The sequence below is a fragment of the Erpetoichthys calabaricus genome, chromosome 2 (assembly GCF_900747795.2).
Source record: "Erpetoichthys calabaricus chromosome 2, fErpCal1.3, whole genome shotgun sequence".
Taxonomy (NCBI): domain Eukaryota; kingdom Metazoa; phylum Chordata; class Cladistia; order Polypteriformes; family Polypteridae; genus Erpetoichthys; species Erpetoichthys calabaricus.
Window position 1 is genome coordinate 218,623,137 of NC_041395.2, and position 20,243 is coordinate 218,643,379.

General features: G+C 38.3%; 1 protein-coding gene across 1 annotated transcript in view; it reads left to right on the forward strand.

The window, feature by feature from the left end:
- The first annotated feature begins 6,352 nt into the window (after nt 1-6,352).
- myoz1a (myozenin 1a) overlaps nt 6,353-20,243 on the forward strand; it is a 53,332-nt gene continuing 39,441 nt past the window's right edge. Inside the window, exons 1-2 of the mRNA XM_028795166.2 lie at nt 6,353-6,533; nt 15,786-15,885. Of these exons, the coding sequence (XP_028650999.1) occupies nt 15,804-15,885 (82 nt within the window). The 5' untranslated portion in view covers nt 6,353-6,533; nt 15,786-15,803. The remainder of the gene's footprint in view (nt 6,534-15,785; nt 15,886-20,243) is intronic.

Below are 20,243 nucleotides of genomic sequence, written 5' to 3' on the forward strand. Positions count from 1 at the left end.
CTTCCTGAGCATCCTGTCCCCAGAGTTTTTATAGTGATTCAATGCAAGCCCAGAAGCTATCTGACCATGAAAAGGTCAGACAATTCTGTCAGAACCAGTTAAAACACACAGAAAACAGGAACCCAATTAAAAGAACGTTCTCCTCTTTTCCCAACATCTTCATAGGAAGGAGTCCCCAGTCTTCTTCCCTTTTTATAGTACCCCCTGTACTCAGGGCCGGTCTTAGGCCACTGCAACCTATGCGGCCGCAGTGGGCCCCGCACTTTCATAGGCCCCGCGCTAATTCTAGGTGTAAATTATTAAATTAAACCATTATAACTTATAATCATGTATAGGTCAGCGTGTTTATTCTGTTTTTATGTTTTTACAGTGTTTTTTATCTATTACGTCGTTGTTTCAAGTGATTACGACAAGTAAATAAAATTGAAAAAAAATTGTAGCTGCTCGGGTGCTTTATCTCTAAACTCGTCATTTAGGGGAACTTGGGGTAAGATGAAACAGACACCATTCTTAACCTTATGATGGCTCAGCTCAGTGAAACCAATCAAATAGGAGGAGCTATTTATGGAGATGATGTTATCGATTTTTTGGATGAATAGTTTGAAATTTACCGGCAGTGGTTTAAATTTTCTCTTTTCTGCCAGACGAAGATTTTTTCACCGGTGAGTAAAGCTTGTTCCTCAGAAACAAGCGTTGTATAAAATTCGAAGATCCTGTACATTGATAACCCACCCTATGTTAACAGTCAGCCATAGAATCATCGGCACGTCAACTTGTATCTTTATACAATTTGTTTTATGAATAGTCTCTCATTTCAAATGTTTAAGATAGTTTTACAAAATAAAATAATGTGATTCGTCTACCCAAACGATTGTTTCATCTTACCCGTAGTAGGGGTAAGATAAAAAAAATTTTTTTTCACAAACACTTGCTCAAAACGTACCGATTCATCCCTAAGTGACAAGCGCATGCATATGCAGATCATTAACAATAATTTGACTGAAAATTACTGGTAAAAAGCAAAAAATGTGGATTTGACAAGGAATTTTAAAAAGTGGTTCATCTTACCTCAAGTTCCCCTAAATTGGTAGACTTAAGGTATTTTTTTAAATTTTATTTACTCGTAATCAAATGCAAACGTGACATAATCAAATGCAAATTGTCGTTCAAACGTTAAATCACGTAATCAAATGCAATAACGACGTAATAAATCAGTAAATACTTTATTTTGTTCATTTTTCATTTTTTTAACTGTGGCATCTGGTGAAAGAAGCTTCTCGCGCCTCAAACTAATCAAGAATTACTTGAGGTCAACAATTCACGAAGATAGATTGAACAATTTGGCAATTCTTGCTATTGAGCGTGATCTATGTAGGAAACAAAATTTTGATGATATACTGTATGACTTCGCTACATGCAAGGCTCGTAAAGTAAAGTTAATTTGATCGTGATTTTTTACTTAGTAAAGAATGAATAAAATGCAAAGACGAATTTATTTTCTAATACAAAATCTTAAATTTCACTTATTATCCTTATCCCTACCCCGACTGGGCCCCGCGCAATCCGTTTCGCATAGGGCCCCGCAATTGTTAGGGCCGGCCCTGCCTGTACTGCTGTCTTGGATGGGGCTTCTGATACTCACACAACTGGCATCGCTGCTGATGTGTTTTGGTTTGTCTCCATCCAAGACAATGTGAAACGTGATGTAAACTTGTACCCGATCCTGTCCTACTTTACACATACCAAGGGAATAAAACTACGTGTCTATGACTTTAGTGAAGATAACAAATGGTAAAGTGTGATCTTTACAAAAAAAAACATAACATTTGCTATAATTTTATTTGGTTCAGAGAGTCTTGAGTCATTTAAAAAAATACAGAGAAAAAGCTCAAAAACTGCAGAACTCATGAGACTCTGACTAATCTGTGTCCACCTCTATGTCATGGTCTTTCCTTTGACTGACCAGCAGAAAATAGGAGATAAGCTCTTCTTTTTGAAAATGTAGCCGTGACAAAGAGGTTTGCTATATGCTAATTCACAATTTTCTATTTAAATAGGGTATATGATCTCAAAAGTAAGTTTTTATTCACATAAATGAAGCACAACTTAATGCAAATTGACAATGGCCATATGTTAACTATGTTAATGCAATGCACAAATATCCCTCAACTTTACAAGGAATTGTTCGTGAACTTGGATAGGAAACTTTCAAAACCAAGCATGGAAATACGGCAACTAAATATACATAAAAGCTAAAAGAAATATTCTAAATACACACACACACACACACACGCACACACACACACACACACACACACACACAAACATATATATATAGTAACCACCCATACAATCAGATTGTGACACAGACTACGAATGCCGTCAATATATATATATATATATATATATATATATATATATATATATACTGTGATGGAGAACTGGGTCAGGACATCTTCTTAAAAGAAGGACCAAGGGAAGGAGCTTCCACAGGGTAGTACCTCCCCAGAGTTGGGAGAGAGAGGATGAAGCTTATCTGAGGAGGAGTGGAGGCAGAAGGAGACAGTGAGAGAAGAAAGACAAAGTACTGTGCACTTCAGACTGTGTTTTACTGGACTGTGTACTGTGCACTGAAGGCGAGAAACAGTTGAAAAGCGTTTCCCACTGAAATAATAAAGTCTTTTGTTGGGTTGCATTTGTGTCTGTGTCTGTTGTGTTTGGGGAGCTGTGCACCTCTGGTGGTCACAATTTACATACCATTGATAGTTTTTATTAATATTTTGTTGTAAGAAAACCACAAACAGACAAATCATAAAGGGTTGAGGCACCAGCAAGGGATCCCTGTATAACTGTTGACAAAAAATAAAAAAGTGATATAACACAGAAAGCGAGAAAATATTTCCAGATGCGAGTCCAAAGTCTAACTGCTCAGTGATGGTGGTAGGGCCAGCTAAGAAGATGGTGAGACTGAAAACGTCATCATCCTGTCATCAATTCTCTGCAGGCAGAATAACGTGACAGAGCCAACCCTTGATTCAGGTGGAATAATCGTTTGATAAGGTTGACATCTGATCTTACCTTGTCTTATTGTTACTTATTCTTTAATGTTATTGCCTAATCTTAATTGTTTTTCTTTTCTTGTAAGCTTCTCTTTGTCATCTTGTAAAGCACTTTGAGCTTTGTTGTATGGAAATGTACCATAGAAATAAATGTTACAGTTATTGACAAAGCCCTGAAGTTGTGCCTCAAGCTCATGTGTGTGATAATGTTTTGACTTCACAAATGTGCATCTAAAATCCATTTCTATATGTGACAATTAAGCTTTGCTTGTCCATTGTGGTAATGACTGTTATTGGGCTCAAGATAAAAGATAATAAGCAGTGAATCTCAGAGCCTGGTGTCCTGAGGACACTTCTATTGCCAAAAGTATGCTGGTAATGCCTCAATGACATATCAGTCAGTCAAAAGAACATGTGAGTGAGTTTGACGAATGGTAAGGGTTTGGTTTTCATGGGATCAGGTGGTCAACCTGATTTACAAAAGCATGAATTTGTTGCTGGAACAAGACTGGTGGCAATGCCAACAGAAGATGCGGAGCTCAGAGGAACAACACCACGGGAGGCCTTTACAGTTTTTCTCTCAATGCTTTTCATCAGTTACACAGATGCTGCTTCATTTCTCTGAGTACTTCATAACATTTATGACATTGGGTCTGTGACTCCATTCAGTGGATCTTTTACAGTAACTAACATTGTGTATTGGCTGACATGGACCCTAAAGCTGGTGTTGCATTGCACAACTTGTATTTAGGGGGGGTGTCAAAGTTGACAACTGCAGTTCCTGATCTTGCTGCATAAGGATGTCAGATTACACAACTAGTAATCACAGGGGATGACAAATTAGATGACTAATTGGGGATGATTTTCCAGCACAGTTTCACATTTCCAAAGTGTTGTGAGGTCACCCCTTTTTCTGAAAGCTGCCAGACCTGGTAGGTACAGTGAGTTCAGTCACAGTCACTGGCCTTTATTTCTTTTTTCTGTTCAGTCATGATGCATAAAACATGTAACATCAAACAAATAAGCTTCTATTCTGTTTGAGAGGTTGATTATTCCTTATAGCTGCATTATATACATTGTACTTTTGGAATTTTTAGTTACTGTATATAATCTTTACAAATTATTACATGTTTATACATATACTGTAAGAAGTTGTATTACTGAATTAATTAAAACATAAAGAAAAGGAGTAACTAAAGGAGTAACTAAACATGGCTTAAAACATAAGCATGTGAGGCTTTTGCCTCATCTTCAAGGAGCCACCAAAGTACTTACTAAGGTTAAAATGAGGCAGATGAGTAATGAACACCACTCTGAAAAGAGAGGTTAAAGCAATGGGAAAGCCCAAAGACCCCTCCTAGGAAGCAGCACTAAGTCAATAGTAAAGACTCCCCTTTCAACGAGGCACCATTCAGGTAAATGGAAGAGTCTACAGGACTCTGAAAATACTGGTGGCTGTAGTTGATTGGATAAGATGATAGAATTCTGTATATTAAGAGTCAGATGATGTGATGTGTTAGATAAGGTAATGGTATTAGAAAGTATAAAAGGTAATGAATTATTTAATTAATTGGTCATTCCATGGACTGAGACATTTGTGCATATCTATGTGCCAATAAAGAATCGTTCTGCATTCTCTTCTGACTCTGTGACTAACTTCTTTGAAAATGGAGGAAAGCTTTTTCCACAACAACATCATTATTTGTCAGGTCTCTTTGTACCCATCACAAGCCGTTTATATAACTTGATGACACATTTCTTTTGGCCATCTTGATTTTTCTTTATCACCGTCTTCCCAGATATATTATGACACCTGAAACAATTTCTATTTTGATCACCAAAAACTAAAAGATTCTTTGTGTCTGCTTTCATTGTGATATATAATGACTAACTTCAGTCTAAAGATTTTGTGTTTTTTTTCATTAGTCAGTCAAGTCATTCATTTTCTAACCTGCTTTGTTCTGAAGTGGGTGTTTTGGGGGACTGCTTGAGCCTATCCCAGCTAGCATAGGGTGCGAGGCAGGGAACAAACCCTGGACAGGGTGCCAGTCCATCACAGGGCACACGCATACATCAAGCACACACTAAGGCCAGTTTAGGAGTGCCAGTTCACCTAATCTGCATGTGAATTTCTGTATTTGAATATACTCTTGCTTTTAATGGCAGTGGAGAGTTGAATTGTGTTGGATGTTGATCTGACGTGCAAGTAAGAATTTTCCTGCACTCTGTACATGTGATGTTATTACTACTACTACTAATGTTGGCAATGAATGTTATTTCAAAGTCCCACTGCACTGTAATTTACACTACTGGCTACAGTGGACAAACCAGAAGAGAGCAAAAATACCACAGCTTGGTTGTTAATGAGAGTGCTGCCATGCCATCCACCCCTTTGGTTTATGTTTACGCAAAACTCAGCAGATGTGAAATTTGTGAATTGCTAGCATGACTAGATTCTTATATGCAGTTTGATGTGTGGCTGACCAGGCTGTAGAAGTAGGAGATTCAGAAATGTTGTGTCACTTTGTTTTAATCGCACTGTGCCTTACAATTTTGGATATCATAACTACCTATGTTCCTCGCACTATGAACAATGAGTGGTGCATGATGGAGCAGTAGTTGCCAAAAGTGACTTGTCACAACGATATCCAGGCACAGTTAAAGCATTCATTACTTTACTAGATGTAATTTAAGGAAAAAGGAACCATGGCTGAAGGGGAACAAATACAACAAAATATAGAAAAATAAGTTCTGTCCTAAGTTAAAATACTGGGTTGTACTCCAGAATAGTGAAGATAAAGTTTTCACAACCATGTGAGGTGTATAAAAGTGGATTCTCCAATCAAAATCCTATTGTTACATAATAACTTGAGTTCTTTCTTCATATCCATCTGTTTTTATGTACTATCTTGTAATGTTGTGGACTCCATTGTAATGACGATCCGTTATTCAAGTTTTCGCCACCTCCATGGCCTTGAATTTAAATTCCTTGGGACTTACTAGTTTAAAAATTCATCAAACTCAAGATGAAAGCAGTGGGTGGATCTATTCTGAGCCTCTGTTTGGTGTGTGCCAAAGGAGAGACCACCAGAATGGAAGTGCTGCCCATCTTATTTGTCTGAAGAGAGTGCCATTTCCAACTGGCAAATAAAACAAACCCATAGGTGTAAGAGAATGAACTAATTCCTCTCCACGTAGCCATGTGCTATATGAGAACCCTGGTGGCCACTCTTTCGCTCTCTCTCTCTTGTTCTATATATAGTGCCATGATGCATCTGCAAGAAAGTAGCAGTCTTCTCATCTGCCTGCACTCTGCCTCTGCACTCGGAGCTGTGCAGACCCCAACACTTCCCATTGCACCTCATAGATCCTGTGATGTAAAGGCCTGCTAGGGCATTTTAAAGAAACCCTCCGTGCTCCTACCTTGCGACTTGCCCAAAGCACTTTTTATAAGACGAGGATTCTTTCACGCAGGTAAGCCCGTCTCATTCTGGAGTGAAATGTTTTGTTAGCTGCATGGCCTGATAATTACTAATCATAAACAATTAAGAAAAAAAGCTCACACTAGGGCTTGAAGGAAGGCGTGGCAGGCAGCACTGAGGTTCCTCGTGCGATCCTAATAAACTTAAATACTTTTGGCTAATGGCAACGTTTCTGCATGCCCATAGAGATCATTTAAAATTATTTTTACTGAGTAACTTCATACGGCTATGTGTTTTTCTTGTTAAGCGCACATCTTGAACTACAGATCAGCCTTTGGGAATTTGCTGACCTCCCAACTTTGCTAACTGCAGCAGATTTATATAGCCTGCTAAACCAGGAATACCCATCTGTGGTAACCCGACCTCAAATGTGAACTGTGAAGACTTTACAGGAGGCCTTCCAGTCCTCCCATTAATGTGGGCTTGTGGTGCTGGCTTTGCTGCAGAAGGAGCACACAATTGTGTGTGTTTTTGTTTTATTTTCACTAAGGAGCAGAGACTTTGCTCAATAAGTGAACTGAGCCTTCAGGCCAATGAAAACAAACCTGACTTCTAACAAATGTTTCAACTACATTGTTGTTTAATTCTGGGTTGGACAGGACTAGTGTCATTTTAGTCATGGGCAGTTTACTCAGCTGGAATAACAAGATCTGTTTTTTTCTGTTAAAACCTGGTATTGAATCTTTACTTACATTACTTTTAAAGATTTTAAATAAATGCATGTAATGGAAAAGACTTTTTGAACAAACCAGTATAACTGGGTTCCTCTGGATTGTCAAATTCAGGTTGTTTTTTGGCAGAACACTGCCTACTTCTCCATCTTGCAAAGATCATCTTTTCTACAACTCTGCCTAGCACCTGCTGCTATTGCTTTTTTATACTTGTAATGTTGTTCTGACTTTCCGTATAACATGTTCACAGTGTAGCTAAATAGATGGTCTGTTTTTGTCTTAAGGAAAAAGTGAACAATTCAAAAATTCATGTAGGAGTTAGCAAAACCCATAAGAATTTAGGACATGCATCAACAAGAAAACACAACCTTGAATTTATATAGCTCCTTTTCAGAGTAAATACCATCCCAAGAGGCTTTATGCTTGTAAGTACAGTATATTTTGGAGCACAGGCAGGTTATGTGACTTGCTGAAGGTCACGAAGTAGGTTAGAATGGGGGGACTGGACAAGCAAAAATGGATGGAGTCCACTTCCTGAATAAAGTCCAATCACTTAGGTCTTGTGAATCACTGCTATCATATACTGCTAGATTAAAAAATCCAATGCTGGGTATATCCAGGCTGTTATAAAGGTAGAATGACTTTTTAGGTGTCCACAGAGGGCTTTATGGATGAAGAGTCCCTGAATGATTCTATTCCTTTATCTAGGTTGCAATATTTACTATACTACTTGGTCTTGAAAGTCCTTGGATCTGAAATATTAATTACTAAATAAGCTGACCTGTTCATTTTCTCAGTCTGCTTTTTTCAGAAATTGACATTATCACAAATCAGGCTTGAATCAAACCTACATGGTGCACCAGACTCACCCATGATGGACCATGTCTCCAGTTAACCTAACATACACTCCATGAGAATGTGGCTAGAAACTCAAAAAGAGAACATACAATCTCTACACTAATAGTGAGCAGGCTGTTAAGCAAGCCAAAGCACCTACACTCTTAAAAATATTAGTTCTTTAATGGTAATATATAGTCCATTATGGGTTGTGTTGTTCTCCATAGAACCATTTCTTGACAAAGAACCATCTTATTTTGGGAAGTGTTCTTTGCATATGAAGTTGTTTTTTTGTGCTTTGAAAAATTTCCAAATGTGTAGAAAAAAATTAAATATTTAATGCAAGGTGGGCTGTAAGGCAGTAACAAATTAAGAAAACCTGGACTTAGCCTGTGTTACTAGACACACGCCGCAAGAGTCCTTTTAAAATCATAACCCAGTGTTATTTCACAAATCTCTTTCACGGTTATTTACAGCATTGAGCCTGTTATGGGTCTAAATAAGTAAAGGTTCTTTCAGGTACCTTAATGAGGATGTGCCTTTTGGGAACCAAAAATGGTTCCCCTATGGCATCACTCGGAAGAACCACTCGTCCACCTTAATTTTTAAGAGTGTCTGCACATCAGCAGTGCTAAAGGAATATGCCCCCAAAAATGATATTTTTTTAAAATTTACTTACCCCACGTAGTTTGTAGTGATGGTCAGGAAAAGTTTTTAGTCTCATGTTTTCATGCAGAACTGATATAATAAGGTTTCTGGTGGAATGAGAGCCAATGGTGACCAACACTGGAAAACACATAATTCATATGTGAAGTCATCCAGTTGTGTGTTCACAATGTGTAAAACACACATATTTTTGGTTTAAATATTGTTAAATAAATATATACCACCCTGCGGTGGGTTGGCACCCTGCCCAGGATTGTTTCCTGCCTTGTGCCCTGTGTTGGCTGGGATTGGCTCCAGCAGACCCCCGTGACCCTGTGTTCGGATTCAGCAGGTTGGGAAATGGATGGAAATATATACCTCCAGAAAATGAAAGTAGTCGATCAACAGGCAGCACCTTCACGTGGAATTAAGCTTTTTATCTCAGAAAGGATTCTTTACCAATGAATAAGGTGGAGAGGAGGGTCTTCTTTTCAAATGCACAATCCTGCGGTGACGGCTTATTGTTTGCGGACTACTTTAATTTTTCAGAGGCATTTATTTAACACTGTTTTACCAATAAATACATGCATTTCACATGTTGTCACAATCAGGCTGTTTTTAATAAATTCTCCTTGATGTCAAAAAAATTTTTAAACATTGTTTAGGGGTTTTAAGTGTCAAGGAGTCTTGTGATGACATTAATTTTCTTGCCTCTTATAACAATATTTTAAATAAGTAACTTTCTCACCTGACACCATTTTGATTTCCTTATTGGAGCTGCCATTTTGAGGGGTTTTGTTTACTGTTGATATGCCGTTGCTAGGCAAGTTCAGCAAGAAGTACAAGGCATGTAACACATCCAGGTCAACAGTATAAAGACTGCATTGTGCACTTCCTAGCTGTCCTATACACACTAAATAAACTGCTGTTCCTTTGAAATATTTCTGGTTAACGAATTCTGACACTACCTTTTGTCTACAATATCAGATTAACGTCTTGGCTATGGTTACATGTGTGTGTATATTGGTTTTTCGAATTTTTGCACTCTTTCTTGATCATGTTTTTTGTTATACGTATTAAGCATCACTTGTTTTTTTATCTTTTTTATATACTGAAAGGTTGCCTAGCTGGGCAAGGGCATGGGTGACAACAGCATGACATCAGGCAAGAATTACCGTAAGTCTCAGAGCAAATCAGAGGTAGTTTCACACAGAACTCATATATGGGTGGAAAGGCCCTGTCATGTTTATTGACCCATACGTGAAAGACAGGCCATGAGTGCCACCAGGATAGTAATGGACATATCAAGTCTCATAGCAAGCCTTCATTTAGGTGATTTGATTGGACAGGACTTACTAGTGGGCAGTATACCCTGTCCTGTATGTTGACCCAGAAGTTAAAAAGAGGCTATACATGGATGGCAACCAGATAGAAGGTCTTTTTGTTAACAAATGGCAGTACAGAATTCCTAAATGGTAAAGCTGGCTTGAGCCTGCACAGTTATGTACTGTCTGACAAGGCAGAGAGCCAGCCAACAAGTTGTTAAAAATACAAGAAGATAGAAAAATGCTGTAATAAAGTTTAGAGACAGATTAGGGTCAAGTACCAGGAAGTCAAAATGACAGTGCACCTGAGCCAATTCGTTAATCAAAATCAAAAATAAGGCTCTAGAATTAATTGCCAGATAATCAAAGAAAACTTTCAACACAGCTCACGAAGTTACTACAAATCCAGAAATGGAGACAATAGAAGATGTTTGAAAATGACTTTTATACTGTCAGACTAGTGACTGTAATGAGAATGAAACATAAAGATGATGAAAAGGGTTTGAGGCCTCCAAAAAGACCCATAAAGGCAGGCCAGTATCTTCACTAGCCAACCCAGCTTGCCCCAGACAACTTCGGCCTATCTAGGCCCAAAGTGGGGAAAAGTGACTTAACAACTGGAAATATAATGAAATTTCTAAAAATATATCTAACAGTCCTACAAGGGGATAGGATAACCACAAACCACCAGCTCAGAAGAGCAAAACGTGATTTATCTAAAAGCCAACCCAAAGCAACCCAAATAAATCTATCTAAAAGGCTAATCCAAATAAACATCCAAGAAAATCCTGTAACCACCAAAAACAAGAAATAATAACACTTACAAAAAAGACTCCTAATAAAAAACAATGAACCACTGACCACTACACCTCTTGCTCTTGTCTAGCATTCTAGATAAAGCTAATGGGATGACCCAGCAGTGGGGCTTTACCCACAAACCACTTGGAATAGAGGCACATTTACATTAAATAATTACAAAAATAATAGAAAATATAGCAAAATCTGAAAAGGTAATAATTCAAAAGTAACAGAAAAACACAAACTCGAGTTGATACTGTGACATTGTGTAATCTGTTCAGTTAGCCAATAAAAGGTGTCATTTTGGTTGACTTCTCATTGCATTCACACTAGCTAACACAATTCAACACTCTACTACTACAGGCTGAGGGAAGGGTTTAATGGTAGAAGAGGCTGCTGCCAGCAACCCAGGAGTGAAAGGTGTCTCTACCTGAGAGGAATTCATTGTGCCACTCCACCAAGGGAATGAAGGAATATTAGGGGCCAGAAGAGTGTGATATAGCCTGGTCTTCCTGTCGGTAGCTTCTGACCTTGGTATTTTTCTGATGTTTGGTCTTGAAGTGATCTTAAATTAGGGGTTAGGCCCAAGAGTGATGACGAACCTGGAGTCAAGACATGAGTTAGGGCAAGGTGACAGAAATATTGAGAGAGAGAGAGAGAGTGGACTGAGCCATGACTGGGAGAATTTTTGATGCTTGAGAGTAAGTGGACTACCACTTCAGTTAGAAGACAGGAACCAGGACCCATAGAGTTAGGCCCAGGATGGTAGCTGAGGTTTGTTTTAAGTGTTTGCAGCTGTATGACAACCAGACACATGCACAGAAACAGAAGCATGCACAATGCAACCCTCTCAATGCCGGCTTCCCTGCAGGAGAAGGTGAGTGTTACTCTGCAAAGCATGGCTGACAAACATTGAGATGTAAACCAGGATGAGCTTACACAGCAGGCATAATGTTAATAAAAAACAACAACAATTATTCATTAATCAGTCCATTACCCAGAGGAAGGTCAGAAATAGTTAGATAGTCAGATGTGATGAATTCAAAAGTACCAGGCAAAGGTTTCCAAAAAGTAAAATAAAACAGTGGGAAGATGGTCATAAACAGCAGCAAAGCAAGAATATCCAAAAGTATCCAAGAACATACAAAAAAATGTAGAAATCACACGATTGCGACCAAAGCTTTCACAAAGCCAAATTCAGCAATGCCTTGTTTTACTTATCATGCCCTTGCCATATCATTAATGGTTCATGTCTATAGACTCTGATAAAAGATGAAAAGATGTGGCAGGTGGTGCCCAGGTCAATTCCAGGCATGTGTGCTTTGAGTTGAAAGTTTGTATTCCCCCTTTGATTATCATTCTCTTCTGTGGCTTTTCTGTAATAAACATTGATTTTTCAAACATTTAACTTCTGTGGCACCTTTTTTTGGGGTTGGGGGCTCACATGCGAAACCTTTCACAATACACTAAAAAACTGTAGCAGTTGCAACCTTCTGTAATGACGTGCTGCTAATGAAACAACAATACAGTTTCTGTGTTGCACCCGATGCTTGCTGGGATAGGCTCCAACCTCCTCATAATCCTGCTCTGGATCAGCAGGCTTGAAGTGGAAATTATAGAAAAAACATCATTCTTTCTATAGTGTCACTCACAGTATGTATCATCCACAAAAAAAGGTATTGCATTTTTAAAAATACTCAATAGGCATACATTAGGTGGGATTGCATTTCACTATGTAGTATAACAATCTCCGTCAAGGAGGGCTCAGAGAGTTATTCCAACCAAACAGTAGTGTTCAATTTTCTGTCCACATGACGACTGAATGTTTGTAGGTGGGGTACACTCTTTCAGCACTTTTTCTTAATCATAAATAATTCTTTCTCCAACTGTCTGGAGCATACATTACACAAGAACAGAATGAGTCATTGTTACCACATTTTCAAGAATGTTTTCTTCATTCATCACTAATGCTCAGTGCAGAGTAGAAGATTTTTTCAAATACACTTACAGTACATTGAAAATATCAGAGATCCTGCATACAATGAAAGATTTTACCAATTTTTTTTTTTGTCCACTAGTCTAGGCGATTATGTCCACAAAGAACATCAAACATTAACAGAGGTACATTCACGACTCTATGAACCTGGAATTTTGCAGAACTTCTTGTAAACAAAATGTGACTTCAAAACAAATTCAGACAACAGCAGTCAAATTCAGCTTTCTGTGTGTTATTTTACGGTGAAAATTTAAAAAAGAGAAAATGTGGATGGAGCCATGATTGGTGTCAACATGGCTTGTGCATCTTGCAGCACAAGTTCTGCTGCTCATCTCTCACACATACTTTACAGTATCTGCCTTTAACATGTAACATATTTGCATTGCAAATAAAAAACTCAATGCCCCACATACTATAATAGTTGAAGTTCTATGGCATTTTAATGAAAATGTATAATAGTATATTTATGATTTGAAACAGAAAATTAGAGAGGTTTGATTAATCACTGCACAGCTCACATTCCAAAACAATCTGGGAAGATCATCATTTAAGACATTGTCCCTGAATTTGGGACAAATTTTGTGATTCCTGGAAGAGTTGAATCTGGCTCAAGATTATGCATGTAATATGTGGCAAGCATAAGAAACCACCAATTTTGCCCCTGGAGGTAAGGTAGGTAAGCAAGCCCACTTCACAGTATGTACCTGTCCTCCCCTCTGCTGATGGTCAATCCTTAAGGCCTGAAGTTCACTTGAAGTTCAATTTTAAGAGACCACAAACCATGGGTACAGGACTATATATTTTAGCATTTCTATAACCTGAAAGCTAATTTATTAAGTTAGATTTAAACAACATACTTTTATCCTTTATCTTTTTTCTTTTTTTTATATTGATTTTATTGAAATCACACAACATTCCATACAAATACATCAATTTTACAAGAATAGGATTGAAAACAAATCAACCCCCGCCCTTGAGAAAGAGAGCATGGGCAGCAGAATAAAACTTAAACCTAGTAAAAAAAATGAGCAAATAGATAGAGTAATAAGTGAATATAGATTTTCAAAAAACAGGGAGAGAATCTGCCTTCTCAGTGCTTTAAAAGCTTATTCTAAAATGTTATTGATTAGATCCTGCCAGATTTGGAAGAATTTCTGCACAGATCCTCTAAGTGAGAATTTTATTTTTTCCAATTTCAAATAATATATAACCTCAGTTATCCATTGACTTAAAAGTGGAGAGTAAGGATTCTTCCAGTTGAGCAAGATAAGTCTCCGTGCCAATAGTGTAGTAAAGGCAATCACAGTTTGTCCTTCTCCACTTTAAGCCCATCGGGAAGAACACCAAACACAGCTGTTAGTGGATTAGGAGGGATTGTGACACCAAAGCTGTCTGAAAGACATTTAAAAATCTTGGTCCAAAATTATGTTAGTTTGGTGCAGTTCCAAAACATGTGACCCAGTGAGGCTGGAACTTGATTGCAGCATTCGCAGGTTGGATCTTGCCCTGGAAACATTTTGGACAATTTCCAGCGAGACAGATGTGCTCGATATATAATCTTTAGTTGAGTAATTGTATGCTTTGCACATATGGAGCTCGAGTGAATTCTCTGCATTGCTACCTTCCACTCCTTTTCTGATATGTTGAGGGAGAGATACCTTTCCCATTGTCCTCGGGTCTTTGAAAGGGAGGGACTGTAAAATGGTTTTATATATTGCAGAGATGCTGTCTAAGTCCTTGAAACTGATGAATATATTTTCCAGCATACGGGGAGGTGGGAGATGAGGGAAATTGGGCACCTTTCATCCTTTTTCTTAGCTTACTTTATCCATTAGAGGCATGTGGCAGCATTGGGCCAAAGGCAGGAACCAACCGTGGATTTGGTCACAAGTGCATCACAGGCACAGGGGGTGTGAGCTGCCGCCTTCAACAGCTTTGTGCCGTGGTGCTTCGCATACTTAAAAGCAAACAGCCCTATTGATTTGTTTGCTTTCCTCTGTCTTTCTGACAGACTCTGCTCCTGACGCGCACTCCTTTGAAGAGGAAAATATGTTTGCATTCTTTTAATTGTGAGACGGAACAGTCATCTCTGTCTTGTCATGGAGCACAGTTTAAACTTTTGAAAAAGAGACAAATGTTTGTTTGCAGTGTCATTTTCAAATCAGATCATCTCAAAGTCAGTGTGGTGGCTCTAAGGCTTAGGGTCTGCACCGGTATCTAGAAGGTTGCTGGTTCAAATCCCATTACTGCCGGAAGGGATACTACTCTGTTGGGTTCTTAACCTGAAAATTGCTCTGGGGTGTTGTATAATGGCTGATGCTGTGCTTTGACCGTCGGGGATTAATATGTATACCAAATCAAAAAATGCTGGCTGTCATACAGATCACTTTTACATTTGACTGCTTGTGTATTTTTAGCAATCAAATATAAACATATTTATATAATTTGAATATATAAAATTGCAGTACCCTACAGTTGACAAATTATATGAAAAGTGCATTTCAAGTGAATTTCAGTCCAGCTGTCTGGTGCTCCTGTTCTTACAGTATATGCCATGATTTGTAGAATGTCACCAACCTGCCATTCCTGTTGTCATAGTGTCTCTGTCGGTTTGTATTTTCTGTGCCTACATTCCTGAATTAGGATTGTGGAGTGTTTGTGGCTGTCCCATAGCAAAGAGAGCAAGACAGGAAGCAACTCTGATTGGGATATCAGTTGATTAGAGAGATGTCTTTCGATCCTTTGATTTGTGAGTGTGAATCAGTAAAATTCGGGGTGCTAGAAGTAATAAAGGAATCTCACGCAAATCAAAAGATGGTTAGCAGTGCTTTCCATTTAAGTAATTTTGAAACACATTTTGTGGGTGTAAACTTAAAAATGTAATACAAGGAGTATGAAGTTTGTGCAGCTTTGCCTAGTAAAAGTGTAACACTGCATCTCTAAGTACAGTCTTTCTTCTGCTTATTCTACAGCTTTACAAGAACGTCAAGATGCCTCTGTCAGGGACGCCAGCACCCAATAAAAGGAAAAAGCCAACCAGCAGCAAAGTCATTGCTGAAATCACACAGGACGGTGAGCTCTGTTACTAAAACGTCAGGCCATTTGCTGTTTTTAACCCTGTTTATGAGGTGCCTAGACTTATAGCAATCCCTTTTAACCTTTTTTCCTATGGGGAAAAATAATTCCATTATGAAAATAAACATTTTTAAACCTTTTAATGGGGCACAATTGCTCTTGGGCCTAGATTTGAATCTCAACTTGGGTGTCTCCAGAGAAGTTAGTATGCTTTTCCTGTGTTTGTTTCAGATTACGGTATATACAAAGAATTAATAAAGCCATAGCCTTTCTGATACTCACTGAAAAGATAATTTTATCATTTTATATTTTCTTAATTAAAGAACTGCATGCATTTAGCATATAATATTTCACAGAATATCTTTTCAGAAATCTGATCTGTGTGAGCAGTGGCCTCAGTTTTTCTTTCTCTGTCTCATTTATGGAACAACCTTCACATAAGACTGTGCAACTATTTGGACATCTTTCCTTTTTCTTTGGCTTTGCACCAATATCCAAAAAAAGCAGACAGAGAAACAAATGTGTGTGTTGCTATTTGATCACAGCATATCAGTCTTTACGAAACATTTCGAAAGAATTATTTTAAGTGTAGTTCAGTAGTAGAGTGTTTAGAGTTAATGCCTAACAGCTCTAGATGACTAAGTTCAGATCCTGGCCTTAGTCCGTCTCTGTCAGGAGTTTGCATGTTCTCCATCCATATGGATTTTTCTCCACCTACTTTAGTTTTTTTCTCCATGGCCATGAAACAGGATTAAGTGGGATCAGAAGTTACATGAATGGATATTTAATATTTTAAAATTGATTATGTTTTCATGAATAATCCCGACAAAAAATTTAATCTATTGACTCTGTGTGGCAAAATGGTTAACTAGCTCCAGGTTGCCAGGGACCGATTGCCTTCCGTGTTAGAGAGTTTATCTGTCCCTCCAGTGCTAATGTGAGATTTTTCAAGTATTTTTGTTTCCCCGCTATGTCCCAGAGATATGTAGGTTATGTTAATTGACAACTTGAAACTAGTCCAATGTGTCTAAGTGTGTGTTCCATCCAAGACATGCTCCTGTCTTGTGCCTTATGCTTCACTTTCCGCTGTCAATGTAGAAAAAGCAGGCTTGACAATCAGAGGTGGCCTTAGGGGTGTGCGGGCCTAGGACTAACCAACCCCACATGGGGCCGGTTAAGTCAAACACTGTTACCAGTATGTGTGGACTGTATAAACTTGCGTGCAAATTTAATAAAAATAATGTTAACATACACCGGATTTTCTCATTACAGTATTCAGCTAAATTTTTGCAAGATAACACGCAGACTTTATCAAAATATAACTGGAGAATATAACTTGACAAATCTGCTCAAATAGGACACGCGGACCTCAAAAGCGGGCCTCCCTTAGTTGCGGGGCCTGGGGTGGTTGCCCCACTTGCCACCCCTAAACGCCGCTCTTGTTGACAATATATTAATAGATGTTTTACATTTTCTTCAAGTAACAATTTAAGACATAAGGTGCTCAAAAATAAAACATTTGCTTACCTTACTTAAGCATTATGAAAAGAAGAGAGAGACTAGAAATTCATATTTAAACAGAACTGTTCATCTTTTGACTTGTTTTACATTTACTTATGTGGCAGACGCCATTACCCAAAGCCATCTCTAACATTTGACACACAATTGGTTACATTTCTTTTGTTTTTCCATTTGGAGTACTGACAGGTGAAGTGACTTACTCATGGTCACACAGTATCAGTAGCGGGATCTGAACCCACAATCTCATGGTTTGAAATTTAAAGCTTCCACTACTACACCTCCGCCTGCCTAGCATACAGCACTAGATTATGGGCAACAAACACTGCAGCCTCATCTTATTTGAACCCAAACTGTGATTCCCTGCTGTGATGTCTATTATAAGGAGTCTGTAAGTTCTCAGCATATCCATGTGGGTTTCCTCCAGCAACTGGTTTCTTCTTCCAGTATGGTTGATTGAAAACACTAAATTGGCTCAAGTGTCAGTGAGAATGCCCTTCAGCAGGCTGACACCTAGCTAAGATGTCATTCCTGAATTGTACCTGTTGTTCCCAGGATAGGATCCAGCTGGCCGTGACTCTCTACTGGAGGAAGCAGGGTCCTAATGTCAATGGATAGATTTACTGGTTTATATTACATCTCCATATGGAGTGCAATTAAAACCACATCACTACATAATTCTATGAAGTGTGGGTTTAGAAGATGAATAAATGGATGGATGGGTGGAAGATATCATTCCATAAAGAGAAATCTAGACACCACACAAGACAAGTCTGTTATTTTTTTTGTGCTTTTCAGATTTAAGGCTAGTGAGGCTATCTGTCATCCTGGGTGTATTTTCACTGAGAATACAGCACTGCAGCAAGTTTCATCTTTTGAACACTTAATTTTAATTTTTTGTCTGCTCGTTTTGTTCAGTAGCTCGTCATCTTCTGCGGTTTCTTGTACTGTACTTCCAATGTTATTAATGACTGCGCCTGTTTACAATGGTTTGACTTATTCCATATTAAAATGATAAATACTGCTTACTTGTGTAGCAACTTCAGTTTATTTGAGACTACATGCCAGCTTTCTGCTAATTGTGCATCTTCTTCATTCAATTTCAGCTAAATTCACTGTTCAGCTGATTTACTGTATGTGGTCCACATTTAATGTAAGTGTTAGAACATAAAATTTAAAGTTTTGTGATTATGAGGATGCCATAGAGGTAGTTTAGTTAGCTAACTACTAATAATTCTCGTTCATACTCAGCACATGAGACTCAACAGATTTGACTCAGTTCTCTAAGTACAGGTTTAAAGCTCTTTCACAAGTGTACAAATATAGTTTTATATAATTATCTGTTACGATGATTTAATAGTAAATCACACACCAAGAGATGAGGAGTATTTTGTCTGACTACTAGGGTTACCTCAGTCATTGTTCTTACTCTGCCCAGTCCATTAATGAGGTTGAAGGAGCACAGCATATTTTTAGGACTGCACGCAAGGCAGGACCCAGCTGTGTATGGGTGTTCAATCCAGGCACCCTCAAGCATACACCTACACTTACCCATGATGGTCGTCTGTCTATTGACTGGGTGATTATTTCAGATAAGCCTACTCATCCCAGGACAGATTCAGAGAATTAAACCTGTTTAGTATCACACAGTGAAGACTGTGTGAGGACCTAATCCAGGTCTTTGAAATTCTCAAAGGCATTGATAAAGTAAATCCATCTGAATTCTTTCAGCTTAAGGGTGAATCAGTGGAAATTAAGGGGAAGTTCATTTAGAGCTGAAGTCAGGAAGCAATTCTTTAGGCAAAGAGTTGTGGGAATCTGAAACAAGCTACTGAGACAAGGAGTTGAAGCAGGAACCTCCCCAACATTTAAGAAGTATCTGGATGAGATATTGAGACAGCTTAGCTTATTAGCTAAAACAAGCTTGATGGACTGAACAGGCTCTTCTTGTTTATCAAATTTCTTATGTATATGGACATGGGTAGAATGTGCAAATGTATAGAGAAGCCAATTCATAAAGAAACAGAACTGGGTTCCCAGTCCTGTGAGGCAGATTATGAAGCTCAGTGTTTCTCTTTAAAATTTCCTATGGAAACCTGAGGCAGCCATGCAAAGAATTAATACTTAAATAATAAACAGTATAATCAAATACAAATTAAGATGAATATCTGATATTTTTAGTTTCAATTTGGAGCTGATATTGAAACCAGTAAACCTGAGAACTAATAGAGATCTGCTGTTTATGACTTGCCAAAGCCATTGACGTCAGCTATTTAAACCAGCGCCCATATGGCCAGAGAGTGTGGTGTTTCAATAGTTCGTTTCCTTCTGCACGGAGTGGAGGGCCTATGCATTTTAGACTTTGTAATTCCGTAACCATTGCTTTGCTCTTGCAACCCTTGCTGATGAGACAGGGTAAGGCATCATGTTTCAGAAGTGATGTAATTAAGAAAGTGCCTCTGGCAACATAATACTACTTGCCCATCCACCTTCATCCAGCAAGCACATCTGTTTAATCAACTTTGAAACTGACACTGTCCAACCCCAACACACTGTCTAACTCGAATGTTCACTACAAAATTACTTCATTAATAAGGTACAAAAGCAATTCTTTTTCAGAATTCTGAAACATTCTACTGCACCTGGTCCTGGCAAAAGAGGCTTCTGCTATTCTACTCTTATATCATCACATCAAAAATCTTCCCACCTTTCACATTCAAAATAAATCCCCACCTTCTGCCCTAATTCTTTGTTATTAACGTAAATTAACTATTAAGTTTGGACCAATGGTGAAATGTTGTAGAAGGTGATACTTACATTCTGATTTTTCTGTTGGC